The 22,971-nt window shown below is 33.3% G+C and overlaps 2 protein-coding genes across 4 annotated transcripts; both read left to right on the forward strand.

The window, feature by feature from the left end:
- On the forward strand, positions 1 to 10,173 carry LOC110637981 (disease resistance protein RPV1). 3 transcript variants are annotated; one of them, XM_058139147.1, is made up of 5 exons: positions 1 to 787; positions 6,309 to 7,404; positions 7,496 to 7,936; positions 8,035 to 8,771; positions 9,716 to 10,173. In XM_058139147.1, the coding sequence occupies exons 1-5, from the start codon at positions 318 to 320 to the stop codon at positions 10,005 to 10,007; spliced, it is 3,036 nt and encodes a 1,011-aa protein (XP_057995130.1). In that variant the 5' UTR covers positions 1 to 317; the 3' UTR covers positions 10,008 to 10,173. The 3 variants fall into 3 exon arrangements, with proteins under 3 accessions (XP_057995130.1, XP_057995131.1, XP_057995132.1); XM_058139148.1 differs by having other exon boundaries at positions 23 to 787; positions 6,309 to 7,377; XM_058139149.1 differs by having other exon boundaries at positions 26 to 787; positions 9,750 to 10,173.
- Positions 10,174 to 15,795: 5,622 nt separating this feature from the next.
- On the forward strand, positions 15,796 to 19,134 carry LOC131175310 (disease resistance protein RPV1-like). The gene is made up of 4 exons (XM_058139037.1): positions 15,796 to 16,477; positions 17,084 to 18,152; positions 18,272 to 18,712; positions 18,808 to 19,134. Exons 1-4 carry the CDS (start codon positions 16,008 to 16,010, stop codon positions 19,132 to 19,134), a joined length of 2,307 nt encoding a protein of 768 aa, XP_057995020.1. The 5' UTR covers positions 15,796 to 16,007.
- Positions 19,135 to 22,971: the final 3,837 nt, after the last annotated feature.

The following is a 22,971-nucleotide window of genomic DNA, read 5'->3' on the forward strand; positions in this document are numbered from 1 at the left end:
GTTTTTCCACGCAAATATTATTGTTCAAGTCAAATAGCTTCCTAGAGTGAAACTTCCTGGAAATTTCCTCCTCTGGTCTTCTGGTGGTTTTGTTCTTGATTTTCTTGGTTACATGTTACGATCTGCTCTATGGGAGGCTGAAGAATCAGAGTCTCTTGAAGAATTCTCTTTTTTCTTCATATTGCTAAAAAGTGCGTTCTGCGGATATAATGGTTTTGTTCAGAAATTTGGTGGCTCATATCTTCTGTTCCATGGATGTACCTTGATTTGGATAACGTCATTCATATATTTGTCTTGGAAGTTTTCTCTTTTATAGAATGGCTGCTTCATCATCTTCTTGTCCTTTTGATGCGTTCTTGAGCTTTAGAGGCGATGACGTTCGCAAGACTTTTGCAGATCATGTCTATGCAGCTTTGACTGGAGCGGGGATTCACACCTTCAGGGACGATGAAGAAATTGAGAGGGGGAAAAACATTGACCAAGAACTCACGAAAGCAATACAACAATCAAAAGTAGCAGTAATAGTGTTTTCTCCAGACTATGCCTCTTCAAGATGTTGCCTTGATGAGCTTTTGATGATCAATGAGCGTAGAAAATCTGATGGTATGCATATTTTGCCAATTTTTTACCATGTCGATCCAAGTGCAGTCTGGCGGCAGAAAGAAAGCTTCAAGGAAGCATTTGATAGACATGAAGAGCAACTAAAGGAGGAGATAGACAAGGTGGAAAGATGGAGGGCAGCTCTTAAAGAAGTTGCAGATCTAGGCGGGGAGGTTTTAAAAGACCAGTATTTTTTTCAACTCCTCTGTGTTTTGTTCAAATTAATCCGAAGATACAATTCATTTTAACTAGAATTTCACTAAAATGCAGAATTCAGTTTATATGAGAGGTCTGTTTAACAAATAGTTTTATTATCTAACTGCATAATGGTAGAGAAAAGTAGGAAAGGTAAGAGAGAGGGTATATGTTTTTGTAAGAAATATATGAGCATTTTAATCCAATTCATTTGAAATTTCATTAAATTTGATGAGAATTGATTTTAATAATTTTATGAAATTCAATCCTAAAATTTTTACATGCTAACAAAATTTGGTGAAATTCATTTCAACCAAACAACCACTTATTTAAACTACTACAATCTCCAAGGACTAATACTTGACATTGTTAAAAAAACAATACTAATGACACAAATGTTGAAGGTGTTGAATTCTAATTGAATTGAAGTAGTTAATTGAATTATAATCCAAATCCAAATTAAAGTTGAAATTGTTATTATTTTTTTCGACAACTCAAATTCCTGCCATTTTAGTATTATTAAATCAATTACATAAATTTATTTGTATTAGAAGGATGATAATCCTTACATATGCTCATTATATTTCTTTTTGTTGAAGTTAATAAGTTTCTTATATTTTGTGTTTACTATTTTTAGTAGTATTTAAAATGGTCAATCTAGGAATATGGGTTGCTTTATGTGGGTAGTTTTTCTAAGTGACTTTTAAGTATTTCAATGCAATATTCTGTATCTATATAAGCCCTCATTATCAATGAATTATGATATGAGAACACACATATGAAAGTGTGTCTTTTGGGCTCCATTTCTAGTTCTGTGCTAATTCACAGTTCTTGAGTTAATATTCCAGACTTGTTCTATTCTGGAATTGTTCTATTTCATCTATTTTCTAACAAGTGGTATCAGAGCTTCCTTGTTCTTGAGGGACTTGTGAAGGGTTCAAACACTTTTTTCTTTGTGAGTGAAATTCAGGTTTTGGGTGAGAGAAAACACAACCCGAAAATGGCCTCTAGTAACAACTCTCTTGGAAATGGTCCTCCAATGTTTAATGGAGAAAATTACCATATTTGGGAGATTAAAATGAAGTCTTATTTAAAGGCTTTGAATTTGTGGGATGCTGTTGAAAATGGAGCAGATCCGCCTCCCCTTGGTCCTAATCCAACTTTGAATCAAATCAAGAATTTTGAAGAAGCAAGTGTAAGAAAGCCGAAAGCTTTGACTTGTCTTCATTCAAGTGTGACAGATGTGATTTTCACTAGAATTATGGCTTATGAAACTCCAAAAGAAGTTTGGGATAAACTTAAGGAGGAGTTTGAAGGGAGTGATAGGGTGAAGAAAGTCAAACTTCGAACTCTAAAAAGAGAGTTTGAGATGCTTAGAATGAAAGAAGATGAAACCGTGAAGCAATATGCCTCAAAGTTGATGGAATTGGTGAATAAGATCAGGCTGCTTGGAGAAAAGTTTGAAGATGCTGAAGTGGTGGAGAAAATCTTGATTAGCTTGCCAGCAAGATTTGAACCAAAGATTTCTTCTATTGAGGAGTCTTGTGATCCTTCCAATTTGTCTATTGCTGAACTAATTGGCAAATTACAAGCCCAAGAGCGAAGAACTAATTTAAGGGAGAATGAGTCAAGTGAAGGAGCCTTTCAAGCTAATCAAACCAGATCTACTAGCTCAACTCAGAATGCTGGATTGGAACAACAATCTGATAAAGGGAGGTCTACTAGCACAAGAAAAGGAAAAGGCAAGGTTCTCTCATGCTCTTTTTGTGGTAAAACTAATCATTTGGTGAAAGATTGCTGGAAGAAAGATAAGTCCAAGGCTCAATGTAGATTTTGCAAGAAGTTTGGACACTTTGAGAGGGATTGTAAATCAAAACAGAATCAGCACAACAACTATCAGGCCAAGAACCAGAACACCAATCAGCATAAGCAGCAAGCTAACTATACAGATGATCAAGATGAGTCCGGAAATGCTTTTATAGCTCAAGTCACAAAAGAGGTCAGTCAACACACTTGGTTGATTGATAGTGGCTGTACTAGTCATATGGCCAAGGAGGAAAGCATGTTTAGCAAGCTTGATAGATCAGTCAACACCAAAGTCACTCTTGGGAATGGACAAGTAGTTCAAGCTCAAGGAAGAGGCACTGTTTCTATGAAAACTAATGTTGGTACAAAGCTTATTCACAATGTCTTATTCATTCCTTCTCTAGCTAAAAATCTCTTGAGTGTACCTCAAATGATGGCCAATGGTTATTCCTTAACTTTCAAGGGCCAACATTGTTTTGTTTATGACAAAGATAGTAATTTGATGTGTAAAGTTGCTATGGTGGAGAAATGTTTTCCATTAAATTGGAATTCATTTTGTGATAGTGTTAACTATGCAAAAATGGATGAGTCTTTTCTATGGCATAAAAGGTATGGGCACTTTAACATGGGTGCTTTGAAGGAAATGCAATCTCAAGGAATGACAAGAGATTTGTATGTTTCCTTTGATGATGGAGCTGTTTGTGGCATTTGTCAATTGGGAAAGTCTCAAAGGCAATCATTTCCTTCTAGTTCTTCATGGAGAGCAAAGAACAAGTTGGAGTTGGTTTACACAGATATTTGTGGTCCAATGAGCATGGAATCTTTTGGCAAAAGTAGATATTTTGTGCTATTCATTGATGACTTTACAAGGATGACATGGATTTATTTTTTGAAGAATAAGGGGAATGTTCTTGAAGTTTTCAAGAAGTTCAAATCCATGGTGGAATTGCAAAGTGGATGCAAGTTGAAGGCCTTGAGATCTGATAATGGGAAAGAGTATGTTTCCCATGATTTCCAAAATTTTTGTGCTAACAGTGGCATAGATCATCAACTGACAGTGAGCTACTCACCACAACAGAATGGTGTGTGTGAAAGGAAGAATAGATCAGTAGTAGAGATGGGAAGATGTCTTCTAGAAGAAAAGAGCCTACCTAAAGAGTTTTGGGCTGAAGCAACAACAACAGCAGACTATTTGTTAAATAGACTTCCTACAAAGGCAGTAGATCAATTCACTCCAGTTGAAGCTTGGTCCGGAAAGAAACCAACAGCAAAACATTTGAAAGTGTTTGGATCTATTTGCTATATTCATGTTCCAGCAGTTAAAAGAACCAAACTAGATCAAAAGGCAGAAAGAGGAATTTTCTTAGGCTACTCCACTGCATCTAAGGGTTACAGGGTTTATAATCTTGTTTCCAACAAAGTTCAGATTAGTAGGGATGTTGTGGTTGATGAAACATCTCACTGGAATTGGGAGTTGAAGAAAATTGAATTAGATCAAGTTCCCACTTGGCCTAGTTCTGCAGACTCCAGTGCTATTGGCTCAAACAGTAGCACTCAGCTCTCTAATGGCGTGATTAGCTCAAGATCGTCCAATTTTGAAGTTGGGCGGTAGCACAAATCAACTTCCTAGTGCTAACAACAATGTAGATCAGTCTTCCATTTCTGGTCTAACAAAAAAGGCAGTAGCACAAAAAGGCAGATTGCAGGAAGAAGAGCCACTAGTTCAAAAGACTAGATCACTTTCTGAAATTTATGAGCAATGTTGTCTTGCTATGGAGGAACCTTCAAGCTTTGAAGAAGCTATTAAACAGGAAGAATGGAAAGTTGCAATGAAGGAGGAGATGAAGATGATTGCCAAGAATCAAACTTGGGAATTGGTTGATAGACCAAGTGAGAAGAAAGCTATTGGAGTAAAATGGGTGTATCGTCTCAAGCTAAATCCAGATGGATCAATTAACAAGCACAAGGCCAGACTTGTGGTGAAGGGTTATTCTCAACAACCCGGTATTGATTTTGGAGACACTTTTGCTCCAGTTGCGAGACATGAGACTATTAGGCTTCTTTGGGCATTAGCAGCTCAAAAACAATGGGAAATCTATCATATGGATGTCAAATCGGCATTCCTAAATGGTGAACTTGAAGAGGAGCTGTATGTAGAACAACCTGAAGGTTTTAAAGTTCCCAGCATGGAAGATAAGGTGTACAAGCTTCATAAGGCTTTGTATGGTCTTAAGCAAGCTCCAAGAGCGTGGAACATCAAACTAGATTCTTACTTAGCTCATTGTGGCTTTGTGAAGAGTGAAAATGAGCCAACTTTGTATGTAAAAAATACTGAAAATGGTGATTTGCTAATTGTCTCTATTTATGTTGATGACTTGTTAGTTACAGGAACTAGCTCAAGTCTGATTGATCAATTCAAAAAGGAGATGCAACAAATGTTTGAGATGACAGATCTTGGTCTAATGACATATTTTCTTGGGATGGAAATTTGCCAATCCTCACAAGGCATTTTCATTTCCCAAAGGAAGTATGCTCAAAATTTATTGAAGAAGTTCAAGATGGAGAATTGCAAGGCTGTTAGCACTCCATTAGCTCAAAATCAGAAGCTGTCTAGAACAGAAAAAGGAGAAGAAGTTGACTTAAGCTACTACCGAAGTCTAATTGGTAGTTTACTCTACTTGACTGCCACTAGACCAGATATGTTATTTGCAACAAGTGTGCTATCAAGGTTTATGCAAGCACCAGTTCAAAATCATCTAGTTGCAGCAAAGAGAGTTCTTCGTTATGTCAAAGGTACTATGGACTATGGTATCTCTTTCACACAAGTTCAAGATGGAAAGTTGTGTGGATATGTGGATAGTGACTGGGCTGGATGTCTAGATGATATGAAGAGCACCACAGGCTATTTTTTCTCTTTTGGATCGGGAGTTTTTTCATGGATTTCAAGAAAGCAAGATGTGGTAGCTCAATCTACAGCTGAAGCAGAGTATATGGCTGCTGCAGCTGCTGCTAATCAAGCTGTCTGGCTTAGAAAAGTTCTTTTAGATCTAAAACAGACAAGATCTCTTGAGCTACAACAGAACAAGGCTAATCAGCAGCAATTAGCTCAAGACCAGTTTCTTGATCCAACAGTGATCAAGGTGGACAATCAATCAGCTATTCTAATAGCCAAGAATCCAGTTCAGCATGGTAGAACCAAGCATATTCAGGTTAAGTATCATGCAATTCGACAAGCAGAAAAAGATGGGGAAATTTCTCTTGTCCATTGTAGTTCAAATGATCAACTAGCTGATATTTTGACCAAGTCCTTGGGAAAAGCAAAGTTTGAAGAATTAAGAGAGAAGATTGGGGTTATCAAGAAAACTTATTAAGGAGGAGTGTTGAAGTTAATAAGTTTCTTATATTTTGTGTTTACTATTTTTAGTAGTATTTAAAATGGTCAATCTAGGAATATGGGTTGCTTTATGTGGGTAGTTTTTCTAAGTGACTTTTAAGTATTTCAATGCAATATTCTGTATCTATATAAGCCCTCATTATCAATGAATTATGATATGAGAACACACATATGAAAGTGTGTCTTTTGGGCTCCATTTCTAGTTCTGTGCTAATTCACAGTTCTTGAGTTAATATTCCAGACTTGTTCTATTCTGGAATTGTTCTATTTCATCTATTTTCTAACACTTTTTAACCATGACTTTGGCTTTTAGGTACGAGGCACCGTTCATTCAAAACATTGTCAAGCTCGTTGCGAATAAATTGGATCGCAAGCTTCTGCATGTGGGTTCCTACTTAACAGGAATAGATGATTATGTAGGCCGGATTAATCAGTGGTTGCAAGATGAGTCGACAAATGTTAGGATATTGGTACTTTACGGGATTGGTGGGGTTGGAAAGACCACCATTGCAAAGACTGTTTATAACCAGAACTCTGACAAGTTTGAAAGGAGCTGCTTTCTTGCGGACGTTGCTGAAACATCAGAACAGCCAAAAGGTATGAATAGCTTACAAGAACAGCTTCTTTCAGATATCCACAAGCGGGAATCAGTAAAGATATATAATGTAGATGAGGGAGTTATGAAGATCAAGGATGCTATGTGTTGCATGAAAGTTATCATTATTCTTGATAATGTGGATAATTCAGAACAATTCAAATCCATTATTGGTAAGCAAGAGTGGCTGTCGTCGGGAAGTAAAATGATCGTCACAACTCGATTGAAGTGTTTGTTAAGTGAAGGTTGTTGGAAACTTCACATTGAGCCATTGAGTGTTAAAAAGTCACATAAACTCTTCGCCTTGCATGCCTTTGGACGAGAAGATTCTCCTGAAAATTTCGATGAGCACTCTGAACGTGTAGTGAGCCTTTGTGATGGTCTTCCATTAGCTCTTTGTGTTTTAGGCTCCTTTCTTCGTCGCAGAAGTATAGATGAATGGAAAAGTGAGATTAAGGAACTGCAAGAAATTCCTGATAGTCAAATTCAAAAGATTCTCAGAAAAAGCTTTGATTCTCTACATAATGATCGTCATCGAAGCATATTTCTTCACATAGTTTTTTTCTTCATTGGGTGGGGTAAAGATGTTGTAGTTAAAATTTTAGAGGGCTGTGGCTTCGAAGCAATAATTGGAGTTCAACATCTCTTGGATAGATGTCTCATTGAAATCGATGAAAGAAACAACCTAGCGATGCATCAGTTGGTTAGAGACATGGGTAGGGAAGTTGTTCGCCAAGAATCTCCTGATGAACCGGGGAAGCGCAGTAGAATATGTAATCATAAAGAGGTATTTAGGGTGCTGACAGAAAAAACCGTGAGTTACACTTCTCATACACATCTTTGTTTTTGGTTTTTACGTGCTTCTCCTGTAACTCTTTTTGTGTGTGTTTCTTGGTTTGATGCAGGGTACCGAGACAATTAGGGGCCTCATTCTTGACATGCATTTGTTAAGAGAAGAGAAACATGTCGGCCCAATTTCAAATTATGGAAATTACAGTCATGAAAATTCGGTGGAGGAATCAGTGCTTGGTTGTGAAGATAATCGTTCAATGCATAATCGTCTTGGTGGCATCGTTTGGCAGCGGATTGTGAATTGTATCCCAAAAACCTCATCTACCTCTGCAGATGTGATAAAAACAGAGGCATTTGCAAACATGCGCCAATTAAATGTGCTCCTGCTCGATGATGTTAAGCTTGATGGAGGATATGAAGATTTTCCAAAACACTTGGTGTGCCTGCGTTGGCTCAGATTCCCTTTGAACTCTATGCCAACGTGTTTAAATGTGGAGAAACTTGTTGTTCTTGATATGCGGTATAGCAGGCTAAAACATGCTTGGCAGGGAAAGGTGTGTGACTCACTCTTCTTGTCTTTTTCTCTTTATAATCTATCAAATTATATGACAATTTATTGAAGCCGATTTTTTTTTTTCCACTAAATTTTCAGTCCTTTCCATGCTTGAAGATCCTTGACCTAAGTCATTCTCATTTACTCACTACAACCCCTGACTTCACGGGACTACCTGGTCTTGAGAGTTTGCTGCTGAAAGATTGTATAAATTTAGTCAAGATTGACAAATCCATTAGAGTCCTAAGGGGACTTGTCTTGTTAAATCTTGAAGGCTGCGCAAAACTCAAGGAGCTTCCAAAGACAATTTCTGATTTGAAATCACTTGAAGAACTATATTTGACTGGTTGCTCAGAACTTAAAGTGCTACCCAAAGTGCTGGCTCAGATGGAATCCTTGAAGGTGTTTTTTGCTGGTGGAATTACCTTGAATGAATTAAGCTTTAGCTCGAGAGATGTAAGGGGGCCTTGGTCTTGGTTATCAGGCAGAGAAGGTCCAGAATCCACTATGTTTTCATCTGCTTTTCTTCCACGTTCTTTGACCCATTTAATCCTTCCAAACTGCAATTTATCAGATGGTAAATTTACCACGGATCTTCATTTGCCGTCTTTGAGACATTTAGTTCTGCGTGATAACCCACTTAATACTATATCGGCTGAAATTCCTGGGCTCCCTTCACTCGTATATCTTGATATAACGCAGTGCAACAACTTCAACGTTATTATAAAGGTTCCTACGAGTATAGAGGAACTGAATTTGATAGGGAGGTTAGTTACACGTCTGTCGGACTTGCTGCGTTTTGGGTTAGAGGACATCTCCAGTGGTCGTGAAAACCGGTAATTTTCTCAACTCCGCTTTTATTTTTAACTAGGTTTTTCAATATATTTATATTTAATTTATTTAAAATACTTTCAAGTGGACTCAGTTGGTCTGACGAAAATTTCTAAAATATTTCGAAGCTTTAAAAAATAGCGTTCAAAATATTTTGAAGCTTTAAGAGGGTGAGTTCCATATTCTTCTCCCTTCTAAAAAATTTTGCCAAAAGTGAGTAATTTCTTCTATCATTTTAAATTAACTTATTAACAAATTACAGGTTATTTTTATCAAAAATTTATTTGAATTGTTTTTTTTTATAACTTTGAACAAATAAAAAAATTTGGATTGTTTTTGAAAAAGAAAGATATGCAATTATATTTATATTTATTTTTTATAATATAAAAATACACTTAAGTTTAGTCCCTAAACTTTATGAGCAAATTTTGTCACTGAATGTTTTAAGAATGACTTGTAAAAAAATTGTGAAAATTTATGTGAAAGAGAAAACAAATGCGAGGAATAAATATAAATTGAATGTGAATATAAAGAATAAATAATAATATACTGATAAAATATATATATATAAATAAATTCTTATAAAATGAAAATAAACCTTGTTTTTATGTAAAAATTTTGTGTAGATTTAACTTAATCACTATATATATATTTTTATTTTTTAATATGATCTAGCAGGGAGAAATTTTTTTTATGATTTAAAATCATATAAGACACACATAGAAATTTTATAAAAATTCTATCAAATTTTGGTGTGAAAGGTTGCTAATAAAAAAAAATAAAAAATAAGTAATTTTATTAAAATAAATTAAAGTATAATGATTAAAATAAAATAATTAATAAAATTGAGTGAGTACTAAACAAATTTATCCTTCATTTTCAACTTACTAAATAAATTCCTAATCTTTGTGCTTATTAGATTTCCATTTTACCATGACTTTGGCTTTAGGTTCATGACATCGTTCTGCCAAAATGTTGTGCAGCTTGTTCAATCGGATTGCCCGTATTTCCGGAGGAATTTCATTATCATGAACAATAATGTTTGGTGCCAATTACAATTTCTGGGGGATGGTCTTCGGTCACGTGAAATACTACAGGAGAATACTTCGGGTCCTTCGCTTGCGCATAACTTACTTCTTTGGGATATGCATAAGGGAAAATTATTAGAGGCGGATGAGGGATATATGAAGACCGGGAGTTTCTTGGCTATCCTGAGGGTTTTCATTGAAAGTTTGATTTAAAAATTAAAAATTCATTTAATTGAAATTTTGATGGAAAAAGCTACTATGAGATTTCTCACAATGGATTTTAGTGTGCTTAATTATATGATTAGTTGAATACGCTATCAAGAAAAATATATTACTTAAATAATATTAAAATTTAGTTAAAAGTTAAATTTTACTTTTATATATGACTTAAACAATGTAATTGATAATTGATTTAACTGTTGTATGGAGCAGATAATTGATAGCTGCAATTGTTATTAATAATTGATAGTCGGTAATTGATAACTAATTGTAATTAGCATATCGTAAGCATTTAGCAAAACTATGAGCACTTGTTTCGGTTAATGATAAAATGACTAATAATGATAAATATTATATAATTTATTTTATTATTAAAATAAATATATAGTTATTAATTTATTATATAATATATTAAAAATATAATTTTTTTATGTATATATAAGCCTAAACATTATGATTACTATATTTATTTGTTTTTAATTATAATTTTATTTGTTATGAAAATTTATTCTAAAGATACAAAAAATTTGCAATTAATAAACTTTTAAAAAGGTAATATAATTTAAATAAAAAATACAATAAATCAACTATTAAATGATGAAAAATAATTATAAAAATAGAGTTTATAGTAATTTACAATTCACATTTAAAAGTATATCAACTATTTCTCCTAAGTTCTATTTGTGATGAGCCTATAAATCCCATCAAACTAATCACATGATTTAAACAAACCTTAAATCATTTAAGTAAGGTATCATTAGCAATTTAAGTTTTAGTCCTTTGCATTCATTTCATTGAGGTTACTATTCACTTAACTATTCCTGCATAAAAGTTGACTTTTAAATACATAATAGCTTTATTGAACCTAATTTCACCAAGATACCACATTTTGCATTTTATTTTTGTTGGCATTGATTTCCAATATCATTTCAAAGCTATTTTATGTTATTTAAAATTTTCAGATTTCATACCTTAAGATTATTGTTCTATTGGTCATTGTTACAGTGGAAATTTGATAAAATTCTCTTCATCAAAGTTGTTCCTTTATGTGTCTTCTTTAATTTCCTTTTTGAATCACTCAATTTGGAGTTTTGTAGCTCAAGCTATGATCAATTTACCATAACTAGCCGGATTGGTCCTTACCTAGATTTTTTTGGGCAAATTTGATTCTGCCAGATTTGGTGTCCTAATTTGGAGTAGCAATTTGAATTAGTTAGGTTCAGAATTTGAGTTTGTGTTCTTTATGAAAGTTGTTCTAAATTGTCTAATGTTTCCATTGATATAAAATTTAGGTCAATTAGATATTTCTACACTGAGTTATGGCCAAATGAACAAACACTATTTATTTAGTCACTTTTACTAAGTCCAGAATTACCCGAATTTGGCCAATTTTTAGGGTATCCTAAGTTTGTTTTCTGGGTAAGGTATCTTCATCAAAGTTGTACCATTATGTGTCTAGTTTTATGTCCAATTGGCCTTGCACCAATTGAACCTACACCACTCAAGTTACAGCTGCTCAAACTTGTTGGACTCACATCCAGCCCTGCAAGTCACCTAAGGCAGCATACCTAACCTCAATTCCATTGGCATAAATCACTTCAATTCCTCGTCAAATATAGCCAAATGGTCACTAATTGACCATTAGGACTTCTATTCACCAACACATGAGCAAAACCCAAATTTTGCCCCAAACCCTAACTCTAAAATTCCAATTCATGGCATACACACACCAAACTCATACCAATCACTTTATCCATCATCTATGCTCATCAATAACATAAATAACCACTTAATTTCAGTAAAAACCAATAATTCTCAAACTTTCTCATGGCTGCCAACATTTAGAGGTTCTATTTACTCATGGTTTTCTTTTGATTTCATGCAATTTCTACTTGATTTAACATGCTTACACAGATTAAAGAAGGAAGAGAACTTGTTTTATGCACTAACCTTGTGTGAGCATAATTTTTTCAAGCTTAAATTTCACTTTCTCTTCAATTCTTAGCAGCCAAACACTTACCCAAGAGGTGTAAACAAGTTTTAATGAAGGGAGTCTAGGGTTTAGTGGTGGGAGACTAGGGTTTTAGAGCTTGAATTGTGTAACAATGGAGGAAAGAAAATGGGTGAGGGAGAGAGAGAATTATGGACGGCTGGCTGATGCATGCATTTTATATCATCATTTAGGTATAATCTTGCACATAATTTACCCTTATTCATAGCTATTATTTTAGATATTAGTATATATTTAGTCAATTTTACAATTTTCACATTTCTTAGTTTAATTTTTGAATTTATTTGCTTTGTAGGTTAAATCTGGAGAAATTTGATGAATTTTGATCAGAGTAGCCATTTGGAGGAGATTAAAGTCGAATTGCAAAAATTTTGAAGTTGAGTAAAAAAATGGCCGAGAGCGACACAACCTGCAGCACAACCGAATTAGCTTATGTCGCAGGTTGTGTCGACCGTCAGATATTCACGCCGAGAGCGACACAACCCGCAACACAACCCACGACACAACTGACTCGGCTTATGTCATTTTTACTGGAAATAATTGACGTGGCGTTTCCGTTACTCCAGCTTTTTACCTCACTTTCTCTGGAACCTTCCCCCTTTTACCCATTCTAGGGCAGACCCTTAGCCTATATAAAGACCCATTTTATCATTTTCTTTCAATAGAGAGCAAGGGAGTCATTTTCGGAAAAGTGAGAAAGAGAGAAGGAGGAGCACCTTCTGCATTTTCTTCCAGCAGCAGCAAGGATCACGTTTCTGCACTTTTCTGCAGCAGATCCTTCTGCAATTTGCTGGGTTTTTCTACCCCTTTAGCTTACATTTCCATTATTTCTTCATTTCTTCATTTGGGTTTGTCTTTAAACAATGATTTGTGAGTAGTTGAATGAGATTCTAGAGATGGGTTTGTAAATATTAATTTGTTTTGTGGTTTTGAACTGATTTGGCCATTTAAATGAAGATTGTTATATTTTGATTTATTGCTTGTGTGCTTATTGCCTTGCTTGATGAATGGGCCCTCATTAAGTTAAGTTTTAATCCTTAATAGATGGACTGAAAAGTGAATATTGGGGATGGATAATCTTGCAATAAACTTTATTTTCTTGGTGTTAGAAATAAGCTAAGAAGATTAAGGGGAACTTTCCAAAAATCAATTAGAGCATTAATTGGGTTTTTGTTAGGTTTGAAATACCGTGAAAACAGGGTTTGATTTAATGAAAACCAACTTTGAGATGCTTGAAAAAGGTTTCAAAAATTTAAGAATTGATTTCCCTCAAAATTGCAATTCTCATGTGTTTGGCTAAATTAGGGAAAAATCACATGCAAACAATATTGAAAATCCAATCTCTAGAATCAATTTATTTTTCATTGAAATTAGATATAAATCCTCCAAACCTCATAAATAGCAATTTCAATTTAAATCCAATTTAAATTTAATTCCAATTTAAATCCAATATCTAGAATTACTTTATTTTTTTTTTATTGAATTTAGATTTAATTCTTCTTAATTTCATAAATAGAAATTTCAAATTAATTTTTGGTAATCTAGTTTAATTAATTTTAGTTAATTGTTTGATTTAGCATTAATTCCTTAAATACCAATTTTAATTCCAAATTTCATTTTACATCTTTAAATTTTGTCACTCTAATTAGCTTATACTTTTATTTCCAATTTAAGCACAATTCCCTGTAGGATCGATATCATTTTTTTTTAAGACTATACTACTGTGACCCGTACACTTGCGGATATACAACACACCGTATCACTGGCTGTTGGAAGAATACCACATTTTCTGATTTTTTTTCTTTAATTTTTGTCTCTTTAATTGTTTTAAGAAGGCTTGTTGAATGGTGATTGGTTGGAGTGTTCTTAATGACATCATTTTATGTTAAAATTCAAGTTTTACTTCATTTTCTTTTCTTTTCTTTTCTACTCATTTTCAATTAAATTTTTAACAATAGTTATTAATATTTTATGTTATATAGTTTATTTACTTAACTGGACAAGTTGGTGAAAAATCGTCTCTAAATACGAAATGACCAAAATGCCCTTCGTTTTGCTTAAAAGGCTAAAATAGTCTGTACCGATTTAAAAATTTTTCTAAGCATTTTCTTGGCATTCTAATACCATCGAAACCTCAATGACTCTTCTCTGAAGTCCCAAAAATTATTTCATGGGATTCCCCTCGGGTTTAGGGTTACTAGCTGTGAAGACAGCAACTTCCCATTAGGATCACCCATCACTGGGGCACCGGCTCATTTAACTTTGTTGTATTTCATTTCTTAAATTTTTTCTAAATTTTTCCTTACCATTATTTGGATTATTTATGACTCCTCACTCTCGTTTACATATAGTTACAGTCATTCTAGCTGTCCAGACAGACATTAGTCAGCGAAACAGTTGAATGCACAGACTAGCTAAAGTGATGGTGTTACAATTCTCTTTATTTCCATCGGAACTATCAGTAGAATCATTTCTACCAATACTCATATTGAAACTTAGTAGAGCCATCCGTCCTAATATACAGAGCCCTGAATGTCCTCTTTCACACTATGTGTAAGGTGCTAAGGAAGATCCTAAACCAGACTCAGAACTACTGTAGCCCAAACTCTGACCGCTGTTAGAACCTCTAAACCCCCTAACTTTGTGTTTATTGCCTGCCTTCCTGCTTCCTTTGACCTTTCCACTATAGTGGCTTTGACTGCCACCCATACTACTTATTTGTGTCACATTGGATGGCCCTTCAGCTCGGTTTTTCTTTACTCTGCTTCCATCATCACCCATATAACTAATTTCAAATTGTCTGGCTCGGTCCACCCATACTCTCAGATTTTTTGTGAGGTTCACAGTTTGCGAGAAATTTAGCCCAAAAGTCAAACTAGGCTAAAATTTTCTGGGCAAAAATTGAACAAACCGCTCAGTGGATTTTTATGTTCTTCGTGTCTATGTAAAGCTCTTAAGATGTAGATGAGGTTTAGGACAATAACCGGTCTAATTGGTAGCCGGATCGGTTGGAATCCGCTCGAGAAGGTGGAAAACGTCGCGCGCGCGCGCTGGAGGGAGTTTGGTGCGACTTTCCGGCAAGGAGAAGACGTCCAGGTGGGGCGGCGGTGACTGGAGAAGGGCTAGGCGGCGGTTGGGTAGCAAGGGGAGGAGAGAGGAGAGAGAAAATGGAGAGGGAAGGGAGGTGCAGCAGGTGCACGATGGGAAGGAAGAAAAAGAAGGAAATCTGGTCCGATTTGATCGGTCCGACCCAGTCTAGTTCAATTCGGCCGGTTCGATTCAAAACACTCGAAATTAAATTTTTACTTTGGTTTAGGACAAAAAACGAGGTCCAAAAATTTCAAAAAAATTTTAGAAAACTCAAAAAAATTTGTAGAGTCTAAATATATTTTTATGTTTACCACGTGATCTTTAAATTAATTTTTAAAAATTATCAAAGTTTAATAATTTTCCGAAATCAAATTTGATTCAAAAATTCAGAAATTTTAAATAAAATTTTAAAATATTTAATAAAATAAAATATTAAAATTTATATATAAAATAATTATCTAAAATTTTGGAGTGTTACAAATGGATTAGGTAATATAAAAAAATATTTAAATAATTTAAATTAAACTAATTATTAAAATTTTAATAATTAAATTGATAAAGTTAATTAATCATTTCCCCTTCCGATTATAGTTTTTCCACGCAAATATTATTGTTCAAGTCAAATAGCTTCCTAGAGCGAAACTTCCTAGAAATTTCTGGAGGTTTTTGTTTTGATTTTCTTGGTTACATGTTACGATCTGCTCTATGGGAGGCTGAAGAATCAGAGTCTCTTGAAGAATTCTCTTTTTTCTTCATATTGCTAACAAGTGCGTTCTGTGGATCTAATGGTTTTGTTCAGAAATTTGGTGGCTCATATCTTCTGTTCCATGGATGTACCTTGATTTGGATAACGTCATTCATATATTTGTCTCGGAAGTTTTCTCTTTTATGGAATGGCTGCTTCATCATCTTCTTGTCCTTTTGATGTGTTCTTGAGCTTTAGAGGAGATGACGTTCGCAAGACTTTTGCAGATCATGTCTATGCAGCTTTGACTGGAGCGGGGATTCACACCTTCAGGGACGATGAAGAAATTGAGAGGGGGAAAAACATTGACCAAGAACTCACGAAAGCAATTCAACAATCAAAAGTAGCAGTAATAGTGTTTTCTCCAGACCATGCCTCTTCAAGATGGTGCCTTGATGAGCTTTGGATGATCAATGAGCGTAGAAAATCTGATGGTATGCATATTTTGCCAATTTTTTACCATGTCGATCCAAGTGCAGTCAGGCGGCAGAAAAGAAGCTTCAAGGAAGCATTTGATAGACATGAACAGCAACTAAAGGAGGAGATAGACAAGGTGGAGAGATGGAGGGCAGCTCTTAAAGAAGTTGCAGATCTGGGCGGGGAGGTTTTAAAAGACCAGTATTTTTCTCAACTCCTCTGTGTTTTGTTCAAATTAATCCGAAAATACAATTCATTTTAACTAGAATTCAGTTTATATGAGAGGTCTGTTTAACAAATAGTTTTATATTATCCAAGTGCATAATGGTAGAGAAAAGTAGGAAAGGTAGGAGAGAGGGTATATGTTTTTGTAAGAAATATACCAGCATTTTAATCCATTTCATTTCAAATTTCATTAAATTTGATGAGAATTGATTTTAATAATTTTATGAAATTCAATCCTAAAATTTTTACAGGCTAACAAAATTTGGTGAAATTCATTTCAACCAAACAACTACTTATTTAAACTACTACAATCTCCAAGACTACTACTTGACATTGTTAAAAAAACAATACTAACGACACAGATGTTGAACGTGTTGAATTCTAATTGAATTGAAGCAGTTAATTGAATTATAATCCAAATCAAAGTTAAAGTTGAAATTATTATTATTTTTTTCGACAACTCAAATTCCTGCCATTCTATAGTATTATTAAATCAATTACATAAATTTATTTGTATTAGAAGGATGATAATCCTTACATATGCTCATTATATTTCTTTTTAACCATTACTTTGGCTTTTAGGTACGAGGCACCGTTCATTCAAAACATTGTCAAGCTCGTTGCGAATAAATTGGATCGCAAGCTTCTGCATGTGGGTTCCTACTTAACAGGAATAGGTGATTATGTAGGCCGGATTAATCACTGGTTGCAAGATGAGTCGACAAATGTTAGGATATTGGTACTTTACGGGATTGGTGGGGTTGGAAAGACCACCATTGCAAAGACTGTTTATAACCAAGACTCTGACAAGTTTGAAAGGAGCTGCTTTCTTGCGGACGTTGCTGAAACATCAGAACAGCCAAAAGGTATGAATAGCTTACAAGAACAACTTCTTTCAGATATCCACAAGCGGGAATCAGTAAAGATATATAATGTAGATGAGGGAGTTATGAAGATCAAGGATGCTATGTGTTGCAGGAAAGTTATCATTATTCTTGATAATGTGGATAATTCAGAACAATTCAAATCCATTATTGGTAAACAAGAGTGGCTGTCGTCGGGAAGTAAAATCATCGTCACAACTCGATTGAAGTGTTTGTTAAGTGAAGGTTGTTGGAAACTTCACATTAAGCCATTGAGTGTTAAAAAGTCACATAAACTCTTCGCCTTGCATGCCTTTGGACGAGAAGATTCTCCTGAAAATTTCGATGAGCACTCTGAACGTGTAGTGAGCCTTTGTGATGGTCTTCCATTAGCTCTTCGTGTTTTAGGCTCCTTTCTTCGTCGCAGAAGTATAGATGAATGGAAAAGTGAGATTAAGGAACTGCAAGAAATTCCTGATAGTCGAATTCAAAAGATTCTCAGAAAAAGCTTTGATTCTCTACATAATGATCGTCATCGAAGCATATTTCTTCACATAGTTTTTTTCTTTATTGGGTGGGATAAAGATGTTGTAGTTAAAATTTTAGAGGGATGTGGCTTCGAAGCAATAATTGGAGTTCAACATCTCTTGGATAGATGTCTCATTGAAATCAATGAAAGAAACAACCTAGCGATGCATCAGTTGATTAGAGACATGGGTAGGGAAGTTGTTCGCCAAGAATCTCCTGATGAACCGGGGGAGCGCAGTAGAATATGTAATCATAAAGAGGTATTTAGGGTGTTGACAGAAAAAACCGTGAGTTACACTTCTCATACACATCTTTGTTTTTGGTTTTTACGTGCTTCTACTGGAACTCTTTTTTGTGTGTGTTTCTTGGTTTGATGCAGGGTACCAAGACAATTAGGGGCCTCATTCTTGACATGCATTTGTTAAGAGAAGAGAAACATGTCGGCCCAATTTCAAATTATGGAAATTACAGTCATGAAAATTCGGTGGAGGAATCAGTGCTTGGTTGTGAAGATAATCGTTCAATGCATGATCGTCTTGGTGGCATCGTTAGGCAACGGATTGTGAATTGTATCCCAAAAACCTCATCTACCTCCGCAGATGTGATAAAAACAGAGGCATTTGCAAACATGCGCCAATTAAATGTGCTCCTGCTCGATGATGTTAAGCTTGATGGAGGATATGAAGATTTTCCAAAACACTTGGTGTGCCTGCGTTGGCTCAGATTCCCTTTGAACTCTATGCCAACGTGTTTAAATGTGGAGAAACTTGTTGTTCTTGATATGCGGTATAGCAGGCTAAAACATGCTTGGCAGGGAAAGGTGTGTGACTCACTCTTCTTGTCTTTTTCTCTTTATAATCTATCAAATTATAAGACAATTTATTGAAGCCGATTTTTTTTCCACTAAATTTTCAGTCCTTTCCATGCTTGAAGATCCTTGACCTAAGTCACTCTCATTTACTCACTACAACCCCTGACTTCACGGGACTACCTGGTCTTGAGAGTTTGCTGCTTAAAGATTGTATAAACTTAGTCAAGATTGACGATTCTATTGCAGTCCTAAGGGCACTTGTCTTGTTAAATCTTGAAGGCTGCGCAAAACTCAAGGAGCTTCCAAAGACAATTTCTGATTTGAAATCACTTGAAGAACTATATTTGACTGGTTGCTCAGAACTTAAAGTGCTACCCAAAGTGCTGGCTCAGATGGAATCCTTGAAGGGCTGGTGGAATTACCTTGAATGAATTAAGCTTTAGCTCGAGAGATGTAAGGGGGCCTTGGTCTTGGTTATCAGGCAGAGAAGGTCCAGAATCCACTATGTTTTCATCTGCTTTTCTTCCACGTTCTTTGACCCATTTGATCCTTCCAAACTGCAATTTATCAGATGGTAAATTTACCACGGATCTTCATTTGCCGTCTTTGAGACATTTAGTTCTGCGTGATAACCCACTTAATACTATATCGGCTGAAATTCCTGGGCTCCCTTCACTCGTATATCTTGATATAACGCTGTGCAACAACTCCAACGTTATTATAAAGGTTCCTACGAGTATAGAGGAACTGAATTGGATAGGGCGGTCAGTTACAAGTCTGTCGGACTTGCTGCGTTTTGGGTTAGAGCACATCTCCAGTGGTCGTGAAAACCGGTAATTTTCTCAACTCCGCTTTTATTTTTAACTAGGTTTTTCAATATATTTATATTTAATTTATTTAAAATACTTTCAAGTGGACTCAGTTGGTCTGACGAAAATTTCTAAAATATTTTGAAGCTTTAAAAAATAGCGTTCAAAATATTTTGAAGCTTTAAGAGGGTGAGTTCCATATTCTTCTCCCTTCTAAAAAATTTTGCCAAAAGTGAGTAATTTCTTCTATCATTTTAAATTAACTTATTAACAAATTATAGGTTATTTTTATCAAAAATTTATTTGACTTGTTTTTTTTATAACTTTGAACAAATAAAAAAATTTGGATTGTTTTTTAAAAAGAAAGATATGCAATTATATTTATATTCATTTTTATTTTTTTATAATATAAAAATACACTTAAGTTTAGTCCCTAAACTTTATGAGCAAGTTTTGTCACTGAATGTTTTAAGAATGACTTGTAAAAAAATTGTGAAAATTTATGTGAAAGAGAAAACAAATGCGAGGAATAAATATAAATTGAATGTGAATATAAAGAATAAATAATAATATACTAATAAAATATATATATAAATAAATTCTTATAAAATGAAAATAAAATATATATATATATATAATAAACAGAATTTATATATTTATATCTTAACTTTATAATTGAATTTTTTTTATGAAAAATTTTAAAGAGGTTTTTTTGGATAAATTTTGTTTATAGTCACTCAAATTTATTAATTATTTTATTTTAGTGATTATTATACTTTAATTTATTTCAATAAAATTACTTTTTTTTTTTAAAATTTTTGTTCTCACTAGCAATCAGTCAGGCCAAATTTTGAGAGAATCTCTGGTACAACTTATATGTGGCATGATTTATGTAGATTTAAATAATAAAAAGAGAAATTTTGATATGAAAGGTTGCTAATAAAAAAAAATAAAAAATAAGTAATTTTATTAAAATAAATTAAAATATAATGATTAAATTAAAATAATTAATAAATTTGAGTGAGTACTAAAGAAATTTATCCTTCATTTTCAACTTACTAAATAAATTCCTAATCTTTGTGCTTATTAGATTTCCATTTTACCATGACTTTGGCTTTAGGTTCACGGTATCGTTCTGCCAAAATGTTGTGCAGCTTGTTCAAACGGATTGCCCGCATTTGGTGGGGAATTTCACTATCATGAACAATAATGTTTGGTGCCAATTACAATATCCGGGGATGGTCCTCGCCACGTGAAATACTACAGGAGAATACTTGAGTCTTTCGCGGTTTTCCTTGCATGGCTTACCTCTTTCGAATATTCCTAAGGGGAAATTAGTAGAGGCGTACAAGGAATATAGGATTACCTTTAGTTTCTGGGCTATGCTGAGGGTTTTCATTGAAACTTTGATTTAAAAATTAAAAATTCAATTAATTGAAATTTTGATGGAAAAAGCTACTATGAGATTTCTCACAATGGATTTTAGTGTGCTTAATTATATGATTAGTTGAATACGCTATCAAGAAAAATATATTACTTAAATAATATTAAAATTTAATTAAAAGTTAAATTTTACTTTTATATATGACTTAAACAATGTAATTGATAATTGATTTAACTGTTGTATGGAGTAGATAATTGATAGTTACAATTGTTATTAATAATTGATAGTTGGTCATTGATAACTAATTATAATTAATATATCGTAAGCATTTAGCAAAATTATGAGCACTTGTTTCTGTTAATGATAAAATGACTAATAATGATAAATGCTATATAATGTATTTTATTAGTAAAATAAATATATAGTTATTAATTTATTATATAATATATTAAAATTATAATTTTTTTATATATATATAAGCCTAAACATTATTATATATATATTTTTTTTTTTTTAATATTTTTTTTTTTTATAAAAAAAATTTCTAAAGATAAAAAAAAAATTAATAATAAAAAATTTTAAAAAAAAATAAAAATAAAAAAAAAAAAAAAATAAAATCATATTAAATGATGAAAAAAAAATAAAAAAAAAATATATATATAAAATGCAAAAAAACTATTGTATCCTATATATTATATATTTTTTTTTTTTTTTTTTTGAAAAAAAAAAAAAAAAAAAAAAAAGAAAAATCAGATTTATAAACAAACTTTTTTTTTTATTAATTATAGTTAGTTAGTAGTTAGTAGTTTTTTAAAAAAAAAGAGACTAAATTAATTAGTGAAAGTTAATAGTAAATTATAATGTAATTCTTAAAATTTTTTTTGATTAACAACATAGTCTATTAATTTAAATTTAAATTATATCTAAATATTTTAATTTATTATATAAAATATATTTATAATGTAAAATATATTTTATAATTTTTAATTGAAAATTTGATACTAAAAAAACTATGTTTCTTGATTAAAATGTATTTTAATATAATGTTTTAGTATTAAAGTAAAATATTAATTTATATATATATATATATATTTAACAAAGTTTTTAAAAAGTGAAGAAATGTAAATACCAAGGTTTTCATACTTGAACCGGTCATAAAACAGATGAAGATTGATGCATATATTTTGCATAGTCATTTAGGTTTAATTTTATAGTCATTTTATTTGATTATTAGTCACTTTTAGCTAATTTTATTAGTTATTTAGTTAGTTTTTCATAATTGTCAATTTTGGATTAATTTGTAATTTTTACTTTGTTTTGTAGGAAAAATGGTGTTTTTGAAGGACTAAAAAGAAATTTTGCCAATTGAGGAGTGACTTCTACAGCCAAAGATGTCAAAAACAAGTTTTCAAGTTGAAATATGCATTGACCAAATTGCGCATAACTTGCCGCATAAGCTATGCAGATCTGCATAAGGAGAAGAAACACTGTTCCAATACCTGCCGAATTGTGCATAAGGAGAGTGCATGGCTTATGCAGATTCACGCCTTCCTTATGCAATCTCACGGAATTGTACATAACCTATGCGCCAAGTCATGCAGTTTCGCATAAGTGAACCAGAAACAGCCGAAAACTGCATAAGGGACTGCATAACTTATGCAGTCCACTTATGCAGTCCCACAAAGATTTCATTAATGAGTCATGTAAGATTCCTCGTAAAATCCCTCCTAAAACACACCATTTTAGGGCTCCATGTCAGAAAATGCTATAAATAGCCTCATTTCCCATTTTAGAAGGAGAGACAAGGAGGAAGAATTAAAAAGGGAGAAGAGCAGGAGCAACTAAAGAGACACAAACCTCTCCCACACCATTTCCAATCAGATTTGGAGATTTCTTTCTTTTCTTACATTTTTCCTACATTTCTAGTGTTGAGCTTTTTGTTTCTTAGCTTAGATTAAAGCTTTATTTCCATTTAAACTCAGGATATCTTGTAAACATTATGGATAGTGAGTAGTTTTAATTTGATTCTGGAGTAAGGGTTGTAATATTTGAGATATTTTGTGGATTTTGATTTG

The sequence above is a fragment of the Hevea brasiliensis genome, chromosome 17 (assembly GCF_030052815.1).
Source record: "Hevea brasiliensis isolate MT/VB/25A 57/8 chromosome 17, ASM3005281v1, whole genome shotgun sequence".
Taxonomy (NCBI): domain Eukaryota; kingdom Viridiplantae; phylum Streptophyta; class Magnoliopsida; order Malpighiales; family Euphorbiaceae; genus Hevea; species Hevea brasiliensis.

Excerpts from the sequence above, each read along its gene's own strand:
- LOC110637981 (XM_058139147.1), top strand. The coding sequence starts at position 318 with ATGGCTGCTTCATCATCTTCTTGTCCTTTTGATGCGTTCTTGAGCTTT. Across the intron at positions 788-6,308 it reads GGGGAGGTTTTAAAAGACCA|GTACGAGGCACCGTTCATTC; the intron begins GTATTTTTTTCA and ends TTTGGCTTTTAG. Across the intron at positions 7,937-8,034 it reads AACATGCTTGGCAGGGAAAG|TCCTTTCCATGCTTGAAGAT; the intron begins GTGTGTGACTCA and ends CTAAATTTTCAG.
- LOC131175310 (XM_058139037.1), top strand. The coding sequence starts at position 16,008 with ATGGCTGCTTCATCATCTTCTTGTCCTTTTGATGTGTTCTTGAGCTTT. Across the intron at positions 16,478-17,083 it reads GGGGAGGTTTTAAAAGACCA|GTACGAGGCACCGTTCATTC; the intron begins GTATTTTTCTCA and ends TTTGGCTTTTAG. Across the intron at positions 18,153-18,271 it reads GAATATGTAATCATAAAGAG|GGTACCAAGACAATTAGGGG; the intron begins GTATTTAGGGTG and ends GGTTTGATGCAG.